Source organism: Polypterus senegalus, chromosome 2, assembly GCF_016835505.1.
Source record: "Polypterus senegalus isolate Bchr_013 chromosome 2, ASM1683550v1, whole genome shotgun sequence".
Lineage (NCBI taxonomy): Eukaryota > Metazoa > Chordata > Cladistia > Polypteriformes > Polypteridae > Polypterus > Polypterus senegalus.
The window spans coordinates 288,762,719-288,782,692 of NC_053155.1; the positions used below are offsets into that span (position 1 = coordinate 288,762,719).

Consider the following 19,974-nt stretch of genomic DNA (forward strand, 5'->3'; position numbering starts at 1 on the left):
CACACTAATGTGTGCTAGGAATATGCCTTGATAGTGTTGGTGCAACATACAAGCACAACACAGAATACAAAAGAAAACTATAAGAAGATAAAATATAAAATGGTAAAATATAATGCAGCATACAAAGATAATACAAAAATTAAACATATAGTAGGATTAAAATGTCCAGACAGTCCAGTGTGCAGGTATATATTGATACTGAGTAGAAGCTCAGAACTGATTAGTCAGAATAACTGACATTATTGTGCTGTTTTTATTTTTTTTTTAAGCTGAAATAAATGTTTCAGATCTCTGATGTACAAAATGTGTTGAACATTGCTGGAAACTCAAAATGGCAGAATGTTCCAAATTAATTAACCATTGGAAAAGACTATCTGTGGTGCACTCGCCTGTCTTTTTCTATAAATGCATGACACAGGCACCATTGTCTAATAGACAATAAGCCGGCAGCTTTCAGAGACATGTGACAAGCACCAGTTGAAAAACATACCTCTTCACAAAGATGACTGTTGGGTTCTGCCTGGATACAAAGTGATGTACTTATACAAAGTGTGGAAGAGCACATCTTATGATACCTGCTTCTGCTTGTAATACACATAAGAACCAAAGGCACAATTTAGTTCAGACATGTTAGATGTGGTCTTCAATCCATTTTTCCTGCTTCTAACCATTCTGCTACTGCACTACCCCAATCAGAAGATTTAATGCCCTTGCCATTCTGTCTCTTTTGTATAAACTGAGGTGCTTTCACTCTTAACATGTGTCAGGAAAGAAACAATGAAATGTATGAAATGTTACATTGTAATGGATGGTTCCATATTATAATTTATTTAGAACATAGCATTGTACAAAGCATCTTACAAAAATCAGTGTACGGGGGTCCTCAGGTTACAATGTCTCGACATACAACGTTTCAAGTTTACAACACTCACTCCCATAAAAACTTAAAAAAATTGAGACGTGAGTGTTTCGGCTTATGCTGTTAGCGTCATACTTACAGATTACATGGGTGAACTACATTTGGTTACGCGCAGCGGCAGAATATGCAGTAATGCAGCGTATGAGTGAGGGAGCTGGCAAACTAGTTTGATTGCGTTTGATTGCGTGTGGAGGAAGTGTTCCGTTTGTGTTGCTTTGTTTGGCAAATTTTTGGCCCTTATATGGCTCCTAAACGAAAGTCAGAGTCTTCAGATGGTAGTGCTTCGAAGAAGAGGAAGTGAAATTTGACATTGTAAAGAGATCAGAAGGAATAAAGGTAAGGACTTTTTTTTACATTCATTTTTTGTCATTTTTTCTGTTACTACAATACAGTGTACAGTACAGTATATTTGTGTCCTTTTCCTTTTTCTGTGGCTTATTTATGTTTTTGTGTTCTAGATTATGATTTTACTAATGTATTAGGATAGGTAAGTGACTTAGGCTAGGGTGTTTTTCGACTTACACCAAAATTCAGGTTACATCACCGTTGTAGGAACAGAACTGTGTCATAACCCGAGGACCCCCTGTACTTAAATTGCTTATGAATGAAAGAGAGAAAAGTACAATATGAAAAGGGGAGCTTAGTATTTGTTGTGCGGTACAAAATCTGTACATTTTGGTTTATATTTTTATTATATTTTGTTCAAGACAAGACAACAGATGGACTACATTCAGGACAAATCAAACCATGTCTTCTTCCCAGTTATATCTCACTTTTAAAACTGCTGTTCCAACAAAGAAAGGATGGACATCTAATTATTTTACAGCCTGGGAAAGGAAGACCTGCCGTACCTCAGAGAACATCAAAAAAGTTTTATTGTTTGGGAAAACGGACAGTGAATTCATTCATCATATTGACAGCCAGCCAATCAGAATATCTAACAATCACATCTTGCAAAACCCCCCGGTAGAATGTTAGAATAAATATGCCTCTTCTGAGGAGCAATAGAGGATGGAGGGAGGCAACGTGTGGCCATTTCCATCTGATCATCAGAAAAGCATCTCATGAACAGCTACGAGTGCAAGATCACAAGCCGCCTGCAACATTCATCCTTGTCATCTTTACTTTTTTGTAAGCTTTTCTTTTAGCACCTAGTGCAGCCAGAGGTTTGCCATTACCTCTGTGCTGCGAGGTTTATTGAGGCCGTGGCTGAGAGTTCCACCCCATAGTAGGGAACAGTACGTAAAGTACAGTAAGTCATTCTTGGCTGATAAATGGCCTATAGTGAAGAATGCTGAGCCTTTGTATGTTTAACACTAGAACTACCAGAGTCTACATAAAAACTCGTAGATCCAGCCCACCTTAAAACTGTTCGGACTTCTCCGCCAGCATCTTTTGTTTTCTAAATGTGCCGATTAAGATGAGCAGCAACCAGCCGGCTATTCCATCTCCCATCATCGCAGAACGTTCACAAAGTTTTCCCAGCTCATACCTTGTTTGATTATCTGGGAGTGACTGAACTGCTGGAGTTTTAAAGTGGAAATAATAGATTGTTATTTGGAACACATGCATTTCATGTGTGTTCCGTTTCTATAGTAATCTGTGTAAACACATTGTTAAAACAGAAACTTTTTCATATTTTAGTAATAAATGTTACAAAATGTAGGCATAAACTATACTGTAGAATGTGTGAAGCCTGATTTCTAAAGATCAAATAAACATTTTTACAAAAGGTTCAAGAACAATGCAACAGCTTCTGTGTTGTAGCGCTAAGATTTGCTGTCTCAGAGCGCAACAGGCCTGCCTGAGTTCGATTCCCCGCTGGGGCGAAAGTGTTATTTTTTTTTCTTAGTGAACTTTCTGCGACAGTGGGGGATGGAATAGCCGGCTGCTTGCTGCTCGTCTTAGTCGGCACATTTAGAAGACAAAAGATGCTGGTGGAGAGGTGCGAATGGTTTTAAGGTGGGCCGGATCTACATGCTTTTTCGTAAACTCTGGTAATTCTAGTGTTAAATGTATTCTTGTAGACCAAAAGTAATATATTGGTCTGAGATATTATTAAAACATTGTAATTTGTTCGTGCCAATAATAAGTAAGTCTCTTGAAGTGCTGAGAGTGACAGGCTGTGTTATTTCTAAGGCACTTGTGTTTAAATTGCTAGAGGTTAACCAGCTGTGTGTGTGTCATTCATGGGGCATTGTTGTGGTTAGGGTCTGTGTGTATGTAAGTCTCATTAAGTGCTAAGAGAGTGACAAGTTTTGTTATTCCAAGGGAACTTGTGTGGTTTAAAGTTCTAGTGATTAAGCAGCTGTATGTTTGTCATTCATAGGGCACTGTTGAGTTTTTGTGTCTATGTGTATAGCTATGTATGCATGTGTTAATCTTAAGGTTCAACAGTAGATCAACCCAGTAATGAATCTGATGAGTACACTTACCCCTAGGTGAAGGGTAAGTAGAGGGGAATATCACGATAATACAGTATTATAGTTAGTTGTATGGCTACATGAAAACTATCTGTTTAAAGAAATATAGCTGGCTGGTACAGTCTGTGAAAACAAAGTTAACACTTTATTGTACAAGATGACATTTCAGTACTGTGAGCAGATGAAGTTGGTCAAAGAATAATACATAGGTCTTTAATAAAAACTGATTCTTTAAGAATATTTCATATACTGAATTTTCTTTGGAGTAACGCATAAAGCTAAATTGATGTGAAACTGTAAGTGAATAAAAAGAGCTTATGGTGTTCTGGATAATGGGCAATTTGTCTGGTAGACTGCAGTTTGTGAGACTCAAGGAGCAGTCCTGTCACCTTTTATCTTCACTCTGTACATCTCAGACTAGAAATATAACTCCAGGTCATGTCACTTGCAGAAATTCTCAGAGGATTCTGTACTTAGGGGTTGCATCAATCAATCAACATTTATTTATATAGCACATATTCATACAAAAAAATGTAGCTCAAAGTGCTTTACAAAATGAATAGAAAAATAGAAGACACAATAAAAAATAAACATAAGTCAACATTAATTAACATAGAATAAGAGTAAGGTCCATGGCCAGGGTGGACAGAAAAAACAAAAAACTCCAAAAGCTGGAGAAAAAAATAAAATCTGTAGGGGTTCCAGACCAAGAGACCGCCCAGTCCCCTCTGGGCATTCTACCTAACATAAATCATCATATTTTCATGGAAGGACCTGATGATGATGGTCACGTAGACTTCTGGCTTTCAGTCCATCATTGTTGGAGCATCATGATGCTTTGAGTAGGTGGTGGTGGCGCAGGCCGCCACCACAAAGAAACCGGAAAAAGAAACAGAAGAGAGAGTAGAGGTCAGTACGGATTTTAGAGCCACCATGAATAGTTATTATGAAGAATTGAACATACAGAGTATCAGGATTATGTTAAAGTGAAGTTATAAAAAGGCCATGTTAAAGTAATGTGTTTTCAGCAGTGTTTTAAATTGCTCCACTGTATTTGCCTGGCGAATTCCTATCGGCAGGCTATTCCAGATTTTAGGTGCATAGCAGCAGAAGGCCGCCTCACCACTTCTTTTAAGTTTAGCTTTTGGAATTATAAGGAGACACTCATTTGAAGATCTAAGGTTACGATTTGGAATTTAACGTGTCAGGCATTCCGATATATAAGATGGAGCGAGATTATTTAAGGCTTTATAAACCATAAGCAGTATTTTAAAGTCAATCCTGAATGACACAGGCAACCAGTGTAGTGACATCAAAACTGGAGAAATGTGTTCGGATTTTCTTTTCCCAGTTAAGATTCTAGCAGCTGCATTCTGCACTCGTTGCAAATGATTTATGTCTTTTTTGGGTAGTCCTGAGAGGAGTGCGTTACAGTAATCTAGTCTACTGAAAACAAAGAGGGATAAAGAGGGATGACAGAGAGTAGAGGTCAAGTGGAGAAGTTTGTTTCTTGGTGCAGAAAGGATTATCTGCAACTTAACATCAATAAAACCAACTGCTTATTGACTTTAGTTGCACCAAAGACCCACCACATCCGCAAACTATTCAGGTAGTTGGTATGAAAGTGGTTCACTGTTACAAATATTTGGGGATCCACATCGGTGACAGGTTGGACTGGTCTTGTAACATAGAGAAATTATATAAGAAAGGGCAGAAAAGACTCTCTATTTAGGATACTGCGTTAAGCAAGTATTTTTGATATATTTTTCTGTCAGAAACTATTGTACCACATTTGTTGGCAGAAGTAAAGTACATAGGGTCTATGTTTGTGGCAGCCTATGTTCCAGCAGAGCTTGGAACGATGAATCAACCAGAGTTTTTGAACTGGCCTTCCCTGTATATTTCATACTGTAATGCTTATAATGAGGCTTTAACTGGAATTGGTATTACCAGTGTCACAGTGAGTTCCATTGATTTCATGAGATTCATAGATTATATGGTCTACTTTTGAGTAGTTTGAATCCCCCCAACCCAAACTCCCTTGTATAAAGTGGTCTACAAATATATACAGTATGTTTGCGTATATGTGAGTATATAAATTCTTATATAAACTTAGGTGCAACAATCAGCCACAACATTAAAAGCATCAACAAGTGAACTGAATAACATTGATTATCTCGTTACAGTGGCACCTCTCAGGGGAGGGGTATGTTGGGTATCAAGTGACAGGCAAGCATAAGGATCTCAGCAACTTTGACAAGGACTAAATTGAGATGGCTAGATGACTGGGTCAGAGCATCTTCAGAATGGCATGTCTTGTAGAGTGTTGTAGAGTCTTGTATGCAGTAGTTAGTACCTATCAAAAGTGGTCCAAGGAAGGGCAACCACCAAACCAGCAACAGGATCATGGGCAACAGTGGCTCTTTGATGCACATGGGGAGTAAATGCTAGCCTGTCTAGTCTAATCCCTTGAAAAAACTTAATGTTTGCCATGAGAGAAAGGTTTCAGAGCACAGAGTTCATTGCAGCTTGCTGTGTATGTATAGCCACAGACCTGTCCCATGCTGACCCCTGTCCTCCGCCATGGGTATGTGAGCATCAGAACTGGCCCATGGAGTGATGAAAGAAGGTGGCCTGGTCTGATGAATCATGTTTTCTTTTTGATCATGTTTGATAGCCAGTTGCATGTGTGTCTTTTACCTGGAGAACAGATGGCAACAGGATGCACTGTGGGAAGAAAAGCCTGTGGATGCAGTGTCATGCTGTGAGCAAGGTTCTGCTGGGAAACCTTGGGTCTCGGTATTAATGTTGATGTTACTTTGACGTGCACTACCTACCTAAAGATTGTTGCAGACTTCATACACCACTTGACAACAGTATTCCCTTATGGCAGTGGCCTTTTTTCAGCAGGATAAGGTGCCCTGGTACATTTCAAAAATTGTCAGGAATGATTTGAGGGACATGTCGAAGAGTTCAAGGTGTTGACTTGGCCTCCAACTTCCTCAGATCTCATTCTAGTCATGCATCTGTTGGGTGTGCTAGAAAAAGAAATCTGATCAATAGAGGCCCCACCTCACAACTTATGGGACTTAAATGATCTGCTGTTCACGTTACGGAACACCTTTACAGGTCTTGGGTCAGAGCTGTTTTGGTGGCCTGAGGGGAGCCTACACGATATTAGGCGGGTGATTTTATTGTTGTAGCTGATCAGTGTATACAATATGCATATACGCAGTGGCCACATTATGAGGTATTATTATAGGTTAATAGCCTGCTCCCATAAATATATAGTCATTTAGCTGAAACTCAGTATTTATTACATGCAGACTTGGTCAGCAGTTGTTTTGAAAAATTGCTAGAAAGTACATTACGTGTGATCTAAGAGACATTGACCATGATATGATTTTTTGTAGAAGATGTGGTGCTTCCATCATCTGAGAAACTAAATGTTTGTTTATATATTTTTATATTGACATATTGCAGGATATTTGAGTTCTGCATGCGATTTTTGTGTTTTATTCTGTGTTCAAGTGTTTTATATTTTGTTGTTAAACTTACAAATGTATAGTATTCTGAGTTGCTAAATGAAAGGGAATTATGTAACAGTAGATTATATTGAAAGTATTTGAAATTTTAATATTTTTATACTGATGAATGCCGAAATATGCATAGGAATGAATATGCACTCAAGTTACAATCAAATTTTATTTTGTAAATAAGATCAGTCTCATTACCCAAGATTTATTTTACACTGCACTCTTCTAGAATAGAGCAATATAACCTAATTCTTTTCAAAATGTTTTTAATTGATTATATCTGTTGTACAGTGTAAAGCAGAAGAATATTAAGAGGTATATTTTCTGATTTTGACTTTACACAGCATGCTGTATTTGCTCAGGATTTCTTTTTTTTCTTTCATTATAGATTGCACTTTATATCTTTGAGGATGGAAATGGACCTGCTCTAATGCCAGTACAAGAGCTTTGCACAGTTGCTGATAGCTCTAATAATGAAGAAATCTGTGCCACATCCCACACTGCATTTTCATCCTCATGTGTAGGTATTTGATCTATGTGAATAACTCTGATCACATGAAATGTGTAGAGTTAAGGACAAAATTGATCACTCTGTATAAATTAGCCGTTCAAGTCCCTGATCATTAAAATTGTAAAATATTCATCCCCCAGTTATAGGTTCACTCGGCAGGGCAAGAAGTTGAAAGGTGAAAGGAATTTTTTGCTGGGAGTGCTAGCAGTTCAATAGAAATAAACCAGCATGCATTTTCCTTTAATTATCACACTTTTCTTAATACTACTTTTTTAACTTACACCATTAAAGTTATAAAAAACAAGCATTAAGAACAGTCTTTGCAGGTTTCTGCCCCTACCATGTTATTGAGAGTAAGAAAGATCATTCCTGTAATATTTTTTTAGCACTGTTAAGTGATTTAAAAGGGTTGCAGCACTCATTTTGGGCTAAATTTTCAGAAAAATATTTAAAATTACCATTTCTTATTGTTATTTGTCATAATAATGCAAAATGATAAGGTGCCAAAGTTAAAAAAAAATTATCTTTCCTTTGGTCAAAGGAATTTGTCAAGTCAAGAATCATAGCCTAATCCTGCAGCAGGGACAGTAAGACATGATCCTGCTCTGATTGGGGTGCTCTTCCTTAAAATGGTGCAAGTCATTAGTTTACAAAGCTCATGCTGGGGAAAGCTAAAGTCAATAAATCAGGCAAAGTAGTCTGGATCTGTGAGATTCAAAGACTAGAGATCTTAAAAAGGTCCACACAAAGAGTACCTCAGCCTGAAATGAAACCTTAAACGGTAAGCAGTGGGGCATAGTGCAGTAACGGTGCTTTCTATTCTGTCCTCTAAAGGAATACCTTTTAATAAGATTTTTCAAAAATTATAGTACAAATTTTACAACATTAGCAGTGATATTGAAAACAGGTATGCAAATTCTTGATGATCGTTAATGATCTATTACTATTCCTATTAGATAGATAGATAGATAGATAGATAGATAGATACTTTATTAATCCCAATATTAATCGGTCATATTAGTCTTTGAATTATTGCATTGTGTCTTTCCAACACCAAAGACTGCACACATATCAACTCATATACACCCCAGTGCACATATAAACTTTTAATAAATAGCATAGCTTTTTTAAATTTTTAATTAGGGTTTTCTTAATTGTACCATGCTTGTTTTGATTCAGGATTGATATAACTAAAAGCACACTCCCAAATGTACTTCTTATTATTAGCATACAATTTTGCCTTTCAAATCCAGTTTTCATTTTCACCATAATTAAATTAATCAATAAAGCATCATTTATGCATAGTAATTATCATATGAATATGTTCTAGTCCATCAGGCATTGTACGCTTCAGACATTCCTTTTCTTTTGCTTCCGTTTATATATTAGAAAAAAAAGATTCTTCACATTTTTCCAAACAAATTAAATGGTGGTAATACAGTTGTTATTCATTTTCATACTTTGCTTAATTCAATTAGTACCATGGAAACTAAATCCATTTCCAATGCTGTAACAAATGGACACACACACACACATATGTTGCACCAGTTAACCTAACAAACACATCTTAGGGGTGTGCAAGGAAATATGAAGCACCTTTAAGAAGAATGTATGCAGATGTTGAAAGATCAAGCCAGTTCCACAAGATAAGGGCTGGGGCAATGTTTTGCATTCTTCAAGTGATGGGCAATTTACATCTTGGTTACAGGAATACTCCACCCAAAAATTATATTGCGTTTGTAGTTTGTAATGGTGGGCGAGAAAAAAATGTAATCTCATGTTTTTGCACAGTTTATGATATAATGGAGCATTATTTTTATAATTAGTATTAATAAAAAAATATTGAATGCCAAAAAGACCACCATGGGCATCATTGTTATTTTTATTGGAGGCCTAGTTTGTATAATTTATGTGAGAGTCATTACACTGTTCTTGCCAAACCTTTTGGTTATATCATGCCATATGTCAAGTATGATTTTTTTACACATGGAGTTTCTCCCTATTTATCAAGTTGTACTCAAATAGAGCTCCTCCAGAGCCACTGAGTCTGTTATTGGAAAACCTTTACATAAATAATGGATGATGAGTACTACAGCATGTAAAAATTAGACAAATTCCTGCCGCTTTAGGCCTCAGTGGAGTTCATGGTGGTGTTTTCCAGCATAAATGAAAATATGCCTCTTTTTTATACAGCTGAGTCTACTGTTATGCAAATTTAATTACTCCATTTCCAGGTCATACTTTAAAAAACATTATCCACATTTACTATTCTGTAATTTGAATCATTCTAGCTTTGACACAGATCATGAAATAAGCCTTAGTGATTTAGATAAGATTTAATTTAGGTCAAATTCTTTCAATTCTACGGTTAATTTGCATGTTATGCTACCAAGTTAACTTTTATCAGTTATAAAGACCTTGTATTATAAATTTTCATGAACAGCATATACTATTACAGAGCGCTTTACAAAGCAAGGAAGATTACAACACTGTCAGACTAAAATAGTGTCTCATGCAGTCTTCATTAAATTAATCTTTATTTGTGCCAAAATTCAACTCCTTCTAGGCTACGTATGTATTGCCATGAAATTTTAACTTCTTATAATTTATATTAATTGTGTATTATCCATTCATCAAATTTCTGAACACATCTAATACAGTTAAGATTGTGGAACTCTGGAACTTATTATATCTAAAAAAAAGGCAGGGCTCAACCACAGTTGTTGGCCCAGTCCACTGATTGGAACATAGGCTTACTTAAATTGGGTGAGTTTCGATTTACAAGGCTTTGGGAGCATAAGGAAACTTTTCACAGACATTGACTGGGCTAGGATTCAAACCCAGTCTTTTTAAACTATGGGACAGTGTGCCATGTTTAGCTCTATTACAAAAAATGAGACTCCACCTGTTGCATCACAGATGAGCAGTCAAATGCACAATGATTGAAGATTAGCTTCTTCATACATCCCCATTCTGTTCCCTAGGAGTGTGCAATATGTATCATCTATCATAGTATCTTAATTGTTTTAATCATGTATGAGCTGAAATTATTGAGTATGTCATTCACTTTGTAAAAACAATCAAAAACACACCTTCTTAGCGCACCACAGCAGAAGTTAGTGTAGCTGCCTAAAACTGAGTGAGCAGACAGTGCCAAAAGGATAAACACCCTCTCCAGCTCTCCAAAAGTATTTTGTATATATTTAGCTTGTTGGTATATTTTCCCATCCATATTTCGTCAGTCATAACTTTACTTATCCAGTTCACTGTCTACAATAATTTTGATTTCAGCAACATTTACAGTGTCTATTTTGTTGCCTCCTTTGGCATACAATAGCATTATCTTGTGTAATCTCATCTTCAAATCTGCTTTTTCTGGTAATGGTCACAGTGGCAAGAGGCCAGGCAGGTAAGCCCAGACTTACTTATCCTTGGCTACATATTCAGTTCTTTTTGGAGAATTCCTAAGGGTTTCCAAGCCAGCTAAGAGATATAAGCCTCCAGCATGCCCTGTCTCTGCCACAGGATCTCCACTTAGTGTGACATGCATAGAGCAGTTCTAGGGGCAGCCAACTAGGGAGAGCATTGTTACGTCAGTTTCTGTTGTTTGTACTTGCAGTCTCATTCTTTTGGTCATTATCAGCAGCTCATAATCATAGGTGAGGACAGGGATGTCATTCCTGAAACCTAATGTTTATTAATATGATTTATAAGAGTAGATTTACTGTATATTTTATAGCTACAATGCTGGAAAACTAAGGCTATAGTGTAATTTATTTTATTATTGTTATTTTTTTTTTTTATTTGGAGGTAGGTTCAGTAGGAAAGACTGTGTTGTCTATGATAAATCAGGGCTGCCTATTTCTCGTCCTGAAGACCTGCATTTCAACCAGAGTCTTCTATTAATTGGACTTTTATCTCCATTAAATGTGCTGTTTTTCCAGTTTTTGCATTTTTTTCAGTTCAAGATTTACCCATGGAAATTCCTTACTTTTTTATAGCAAATTTTAGAGCATTGATAACTTTTCCCTGATTTTTCTTGATTTTTTGTCTCTTACTCTTTTTAAATGTTGGTACTGGATAATTATCATGCAAGTAGAAATATTTCATAATCTTGTAATAACAATCTTTATTAGGTGTATAGGAAAGGGATTGCACAAGAAGCATTGGCGCATTGCAAAGGTCATAACCATTCAATTCTGCCTATATGTAGAAGTGAGTCAGTTTTAAAAGTAACAATAGTCAGTAGCCAAAAAATGAGACAGGCCTTGTGGAAGAAAAAGAAATATGCAAGAATAAAGAATCTCAGCTAAAACATTAGAGGTGGGGCAGTGAGAAATCTTAGATGACTTGGTGGAAAAGCTTACAGGATAAGGACACATCTTTTTTTTATTGTTACTTAATACATCTGTCAGATGGAAAGAGAAGCACTCCAGACCTCCTGCATCTAACACTGTAGGTTACAAACAAATTGTTAATTCACTGTTTACAGACTGCATCCTTATGTGGCAGATCTGTGAAATAAAATATATGCTGCATATTAATCCTTTATCTTTTTTGGTTCTTGTTAGTCTGGCCTTCAGACCTGTCTTAATCCCAGCAGTATCCTTCAAGCCAATTCATAAAGACTTTATTTGACTTTGACCATGATCTTTCTTTGTCTCCATGTACTTTATTTTCTACATTAGTGTCATTCACAATTTTGATTTTTTTTCCCTCTCCTTTCCTCTGTGATCAGTTAGTGCACACATGCATTTTGAACTTTATGATCAAAAAATAGATTCAAAAGCATTCTGCAGTATGTGAGCTGCTATATAGAATTGTACATTTTTATTTAAGACCCTTATGTTTGTGTATACAAGTATTTAAATATAAAACTTACCAAATTCACTTTTCTATCTACATTTAGATAAAAATTAAAACCAAATGAGTTTTTCTTAAATTTTGGAAATCTAATTAACATTCATTAAATTCACAAATATTTTCATCAAGCTAATGCTGCATAGGATTAGTGTCACAGTGGTTAGCACTACTGCCTCAGGGATTCAGAGATCTGGACTTCCCACACCAAGTCACTGTCTACTTGAATATCTTTTACTATATACTCAGATTTTTCCTCCCATGTACAAAAGATGTGGTTGTTAGGTTAGTGATCTAAAATTTTTCCTGTGGTTATGTGGCTGACTGGGCTCTGTGATTGTTTAGCATTCCATTCAGATACCAAGAAAGTCTTCTGCCCCACATGACTGATGAATTTGATTAAGGATGTATGTGAATGTTTTGACAAGTCACGTGACATTTAAGTGATAATATATTATGTAATGAAGATAGATAAACTACTTGCTTGTTATTGCAGGTGAAACCTGTTGATAAAAATGATATATTTTTTGGAGTGAAAACTTGCAGAAAATTTCATAAGGACCGAAGTAAGTGACTTTTTTATTTTTAAATTTACTTTCAATTAAGTGTTTGTCCAAAATACAAAAAGCAAAAATATTTAATTACAGTTGCAAGAGACTTATTTTAAGAGTAATTTAAAACAGAGTTCAGACAGCCTTTGACTCACTAAATAAACACAGTATCCAGAGACAAAGGGCAAAACAGAATCAGTAGTCAAAATACAGGCAATACAATAAACCAACAACCTTAATAACAAAATAAATTCCTCAAGAAACTACTCTTTTATCACTGCCAATTTATTTTTCTTTGAAATTCAAAATACAGATTGCTATGTGGTTTATCTCTTTATCTTCTCTAAAGATATGTTTGAATAAAATACTGTAATTTATACTGAATTATATTTCTCATGAATGAATCGAGTGAGTTGAGAAAATGGATGAATGGTATTGTTAGGTATTACATATTTGATTTTTTTCTCAAAATCAATAAATTATATTTATTTGTTCAGATGTAATAATTAATGATGTTCTGACCGATTGCCTGGCAATCTAAATCGGTAATCTGCAAATTGGCTGATCACAAAAAAATAATTTTTTTAGTAATTTAGATGTGCTGCTCCTTTATTAGATTAGGTTAGATTAGATTAGATAAACTATGCAAGGTATTATGGTATTTGAGCTAGCACATGTCTTTCTTTGCTGTAAACAGAGATCACCAAGGCAGACTTTGTCAGAGAGAGTTGAATGGAATATTAGCCTTTACATTAAAGAACGTGGAGGAATAAAGTAAGAAAAAGGATTCAGAGGAGTCGTCCTATGCAGTTAGATAAACAGCAAGAAAAGCTGAAGAAGAATTCAGACCTTTTTCATTTTGTCTCCCTTAATTAAGACTGACACTGTTTGTGTTTGGACAGTGAGCGAAATTGCGATAAGTGCAGCAGCTCATATTTTCAATTGCAATTTGTTAATACAACTTGATGAGGTAATACTTGTGGTCTATAGGTTAATTATAAAAATACCAACGTTAACACTCAAAAATAGAACGTAAAGATTCTATGTGTCTGGTTATGTGGGAGCTTTTAGTGTAAGAAATTTTTTAAAGGGAAAAAGGAAAACATCACAATTTCAGAATCAGTGTCAGAATTGGCCAGTCCAGTAACAAAATTGGTGATCAGTAACAGCCCTAAAATAAAACCTGATCAGAGAATCCCTAATAATAATTTTATAGAGAAAAGTTTGTTGAAAATGTTGTTTTTGTTGTGGTCACATAATACAATAATGAAGTAAGACAGTAATATACTTATCTCTTATAACATATATAACTGTTATAATTGGTTTTATCTTTCACATTTCAGTGCTTTCTCTAGCTGCCTATCCTCACTGCTGTTAGAGACATCTCTGTTGTCATATGATGTGCTAATATACTGAAAACAGTTTCTATTATTGGCTTGATGATGAACTAAAGAATGTCATATTATGGTACCCATCATATTCTTTACTGTAATGTTTATGTTGTACAAACACAAAGGTATGCTAGATATAAAAGTATCTTTCCTTCACCAGCTTACATACAGTGTGGTATAGCATTATACTTAAATTGACCTTGTCACTATATACAAAATCAATGAAAACACGAAACTCTGAAATTTCAGAATATTATCTCTCTTCTTCTAAATTCGCTACAGTATCAATTTATCATTTGATTCAGCAATCAGCTAATCTTAGAACCACAAACAATGTAAGAATTTTAGTATGATATTTTGGAATAAATATTATACCTATGCCTGCCAAGTTTGAGGGAAAAAAAAGCAGATCAGCTTTTAGCTTAATATATTGACAGATCATAAATAATAGATGATTTGAAAGGGGTTCATTTTATTTGTGAGGCTTTTTTAAACAAAAATTCAGCGTGGAAAATCTGACATTAAATTAATGGTCTCTGCATATTGGCTAAAACTTTTATTTAAAAGTGGTTTTAAGTAAAATTTCTGATGTTTTTATAAAGGTGTTATAGCTATTGTGTCATAACAAAGCTACATCTGATAATATTTAATCTGTCAATTAAGGTCTCAGAGATAATGCCTAGATGGTGCTGTAATTACAGTAGTCACCTAGGCATTTGTTTGGCTATGTTTTAGCATAAAATACTACCTTAAGTGGAAACTAACCTTCCCAAAAAGGCCAAAGTTGAGCTCAATATTAATGCCAAGTTTTCTTTTAAATTTTAGTCTAGGCTTTCAGGTATCTAAACAGCAGCAGTTAAAAAAACTAAGCCTCCAGACTTCTTTCCTCTTATCTAATCTCAGTAGAAAGCTAGGTGCCATTAATTGGTAACATTTTCTTTTTGCCTTTGTATAAATTAGACTATGTAATATTGCTAAAAATATTGCTGATTGCTAAAAATCGATTTCTTTCAGCATGCAATTATGTTAGAAACTTAATTTTTGGGTGGTTTCTTCAATGTAATTTCAGTATTACATACTATGGTATTAATAGAAGGAGGTTTTATAACATTATACACTGTGGTTCACCAATGGTGAGCACGTAATGTCAGCGTCCACAGACATATTACTTATTGTTGGTCTTTTCAGGGTCTGAAAATATCTGTTATTGCAAGTGTACATTGAAGTTGAAGGAAAGAAATCAACCTACTTTACTTTATAATACTGTATTTTTGTCATGATTTACATTACTACCACTACTCTTGGGTCAAATATCTTTTTTATCTTTGTTCCTTTTACAGGTATGAACATCACTGCAGCAGCACTAATGTTTGCAATGAAGAATTTGTTGAAATCAAAATAGCGTTTTATTATTACAGTACCTGCAAAACAAAATGCGTTCCAATAGCCCAATAGTCCATGCACCAAAAAGGCCGTTGTGCACTTTTTTTCATTCTAATGGATGCTGTAGTGCACATTTTAGCATTGCTGCAGATGTTTGTATAATAAGTGCTTCATCCACCTTAGCATTGTTTGTTGGGGTTCATTTTGGTTCTCACAACATTTCACAGAAAAAAAGGTCAATATGAAACATTTAATTTGGAAGCATTATTATTTTAAAATCACGTTCTCTGGTAAACTACAAACCAGTACTAGCTTCTAAATTAATTACAAATGTAAAACATGAAATAATTGATCATATAAGTTAACACCACCCTCAAGTAAATATTTTATTAAATGGCAGCCATGACAGTCTTGGGTCTGTGGGCACAGGTCTCTATTAGCTTTGAACATCTGGACATTGCCTTTCCCCCCATTCTTTGCAAAAATGGCTCAATCTCAGTCAGGTTGCACAGGGGTTGTAAGTGAACAGCATGATCAGTGTGTGATCAGTGGAGATGCTACTAAGCCCACCAAAAAACAACTTAACAACATGCATCCTGGGTTCAAATAATGATTTATTGTACAGGTACCTTTAAGTACAGCCTGCTTGTTAACCATATAATATAATAAATACTTCTCTTTCTTCTTCTCCCCTACTCCCTGGCAAGCTTTGTCCTTCTTCCACCCAACTCCAACTCATCTGGTAAGACAGAGTGGCTCCTTTTATATCAGGCCCAGGAGTACTTGCGGTGCCTGGGCATAGCCCATAGGAAGCACTTCCAAGTCAAATGGAAGTCCCCAAAAGTAGGGTGCATGAATCCCCGCAACACCCATGGAACCCAACAAGGCTTCTCCATGGCACTACAATTCCCAGCATACCTTGTGGGTGTTTGAATGTGTACTGATACCTTGGGATCCTGCCCACTAGTGTATCATGGAAGCAAATAGTTACAGTGGGTTAACTTCACCCACCTCTCCATTTTACTGGCCATCCCATACCCACTTTCACATATGGTGTCTCCTGCTAGCCTCCTATACAAGATAGGGTGTTCTTTGCCTTTCTTCTTGTTTATGCAATGGTATGGCTTTCCGGCCAAGTAAGGAAACTCATTCTGCCACCCCTGCTTTGTGTTGTTACTATAAATGTAGTCTTCAATCCTCCTCTTATAAGAAGTCTTGGCCTTTTTTATGCCTCTTTTCAGTTTGGCTCTGACAGTGCTGTATTGCGCCCCATCACCAGACCTAAAAGTGGTACCTTCTATTTCTGAGCAGGCAATTGACTTCTATTGTCATTCAGAGCTTCTGGTTGGGATAAACTCAGATGCACTTGTCCACGGTGACAATTGTCTGTGCAGAACTTAATATAGCCAAAAACAGTTGTAGTGTACTCTTCCAGGTCCTGATGTTCAAAAATATCCTTTTTTTTTCTCTCGCAATGCAATCCTGCAGCTCTTGAGAAGCCCCTTTGGGCCACTTTTTAACAGTCTTAAAAGTAAAAAGACAAAAAGTAGTTGTGGGACTAGATGGATTGGAATGAGATTCTTTTGGGCTAACCAGTGAATTTCCTGGTTTGCTTTGTGGTTATATTTGGAGGCCTTAGCCTCTGCTTTGTCATGTGTGCAACAATTAATGTAGTATTGTATTGTCGGACTTTAAAATTCAAAAATAGATTATATACAAAAACATGTACTCCGTATTGTCGGACTTTAAAATTCAAAAAATAGATTATATACAAAAACATGTGCACTCCTTTAAACAATTTATTTTTATTAAAAAAACAGACATGACATGCTTTTATATGTAACTATTAGTTATATTTATTTTCTTGTCTTGTCTTGATTTATTTTTCACTCTATGGGAGTCACTCATGTCCTTGTTCTGGAAAGTGATGATGAAATACTATATGTGTACATTATTTGTTAGGTAAATTCATAGTGAGTGCTGTATAAATTAATTCTCATTGGAATTCTGGGAAAAGAAAATAAATTACAAAAATTAAAATGTTTCTCAGAAGGGTTTCTTGTTTTTGTATTGTAAATCAAAGACCTTGAAAGGGAACATATGTCTTGTAAACTGCACTTTTTCAGATTAGAGTGAGAGTTTCAGGCCTCTCGTAAAGTATTCTCTTGATGTGTATTTTTATTTGCACATCAGCCTTGTATGGACTGTGGTAATATTTCCAGTCCACTCCATAAAGTTTATAGGTTCACTTGCAGCTGGCACGGAAGCTCGGCTGAATAGTGGAATGCCCAGTGTATACTGCAGCTGACTCAGCTATCAACTTGTGATAGCCATTACTTAGTTCTTTGTTCAGCAGATCAGGTGTCTTTTCTGTACTTTTATTTAAGCAATTTGTAAACGTTGTATTTACATTTTACCTGATCAGTTCTTAAAGTGCTCTGTGCCCACAGTCAGTGAAGAATATTATACAAAAATAAAATGAATTGAATTGAAATGAAGCTGTCCTCTGCAGCCACTTTCCACTTCTTGCAAAGAAGCACAAACTCAGGGAGGTCGTCTTTTACTCTTTGGTTGTAAAACTGGAAACAAGGGCATGGCACCAGGAGTTTCGAGCATTGTGTTGTCAAGTGGTTCATCAGGAATACAGAATGCTGCACTTTTATGCAGTGGAGCAGAAGTGTTTAACTTTGCACTTCTTTGCACAGTCTATTATATGTGTATAGACAAACCTTCATATGTGGAGCTGCAGAGGTAGCAGTCTCTTGGTTGCCATCATTCCTGAAGTGATGCTACAACAGGACTCGGACTCTGAGTTGTTGATCACAGCTCCATCAACACCTCAGAAGAGGCCCAGCATGTGCGTTATTCAGTCTTCATGCTTTCTTACTAGGATTGTAGGTTTATGACCAGTGGATTATTGCTCATTTCATTGCTGTTTTAGGTAGTTTGCTATCTTTAGAAGAATGATTCTGTTAGCCTCCCTAGAATGGAGATAATGCAACTATAGTTGGCCTGCCACTTTTACAGTCATCTCTGAAGCTGCACTTTTGAATGATGGAATGCCAGCTCACACTGCTTCTTCAGCAATTAAATAATCTCTTGGCTCATGCAACTTGTCTGCACTGTTACATTACATTTATTATATGACCTCTTAAACTCAACCTTATACTACAACTGTAGAGTCAGATTGTCTTTTGAACCTGGAAGCACACAGTCTCACAATCCTCCAAGCCTTAAGAGTAACCATTGTAATGTAGGACAGACTGGCATTATCCATTTTGCCAGGCTGGAACCCAAGTCCTGGCTTATCAAGTCTCTCCCAGACAATCTTAATATCAGTCTCTTTTCACTGGGCCTCCCTTTGAAATGCAGCCTCTGCAGTTTATGTGATAAGACGATTGATACCAGACATTGCATCAACACATGGATGTCTCTCAAAGGCCTAAGCTGTACACCCTAGTTCTGAACAAAGGACCATAAATCAAGGATGTGTAGCATTAATGGACACTACTTTGCACAAGTGGTCAGCCAAGAGGTTGGCTTGGGTGCACCTAGGAAACCAACGACAAGTCCTTTATTCCTTCCTTTAAAAACCCTTTTATAGCTTCTGCTGACTGAGTCTCTCTATCAGCTCACTTCTTGACCTGGCGATATCTTCTGCCGTATAGCAGAGACCCCCGTGCTTAGGGTCTGGCCGCAGCAAAGATGTAGCGATCCCTTCTACTCCTAAAAAGTAACCAGAGTTGGACTAGAAGAAATGGAATACCATCTGTAATAGGAGTTAGACCAGGGGTACCATTTGTCCAAACTTTGCTAAGATACCAAGAGCTCAGACTGAGGAGAACATGTATGTAAGAGCCACACATTCACCTTGGTAACAACAGGGGCTGACTGATCACCAGCTGACCTAGCAAGCATAACTTTGCTAGAAACCAAGGACAGTGTGTGTAAAACTGGTAATTAATTGAGTGATCATACACTCCACGCTCTATTAGTGGTCACCTGCTCATGGACAGTGTGTGCTTAGAATAACCTTGAATATAAGTGTGTTAGATGATTTTTAGGTTTATGCAAGAGTAAAGACAAACATCTTAACTGTTGTGTTTCAGTTACTATTTAACTGATTAATGTATATAGCAAATCCCCAAATAGCCCTCAAGAATTAAAAATATACAATTTTAAATGCATTTATTTTGGTTATTTTTTATTTTAATACTCTGAATTATGACTTCAAAAAATTCCATGCCTTACTAACAAATATTAAATCTGGCCCTGATAGCAAGTACATTTAACAATGTACTTTAAAGTTAAACTTGGGATTATAATGTCCACATCCCCAAGCGACAATACATTAACTACAAAGGCTTTGATACTTATTTATGTTACCTAGTCAGAGTATG

General features: G+C 36.1%; 1 protein-coding gene across 1 annotated transcript in view; it reads left to right on the forward strand.

Moving 5' to 3' along the window:
- The window catches only part of LOC120523980 (beta-1,3-glucosyltransferase-like), a 452,278-nt gene that overhangs the window by 355,381 nt on the left and 76,923 nt on the right, over positions 1 to 19,974 (forward strand). Inside the window, exons 9-10 of the mRNA XM_039745736.1 lie at positions 7,267 to 7,398; positions 12,746 to 12,815. Of these exons, the coding sequence (XP_039601670.1) occupies positions 7,267 to 7,398; positions 12,746 to 12,815 (202 nt within the window). The remainder of the gene's footprint in view (positions 1 to 7,266; positions 7,399 to 12,745; positions 12,816 to 19,974) is intronic.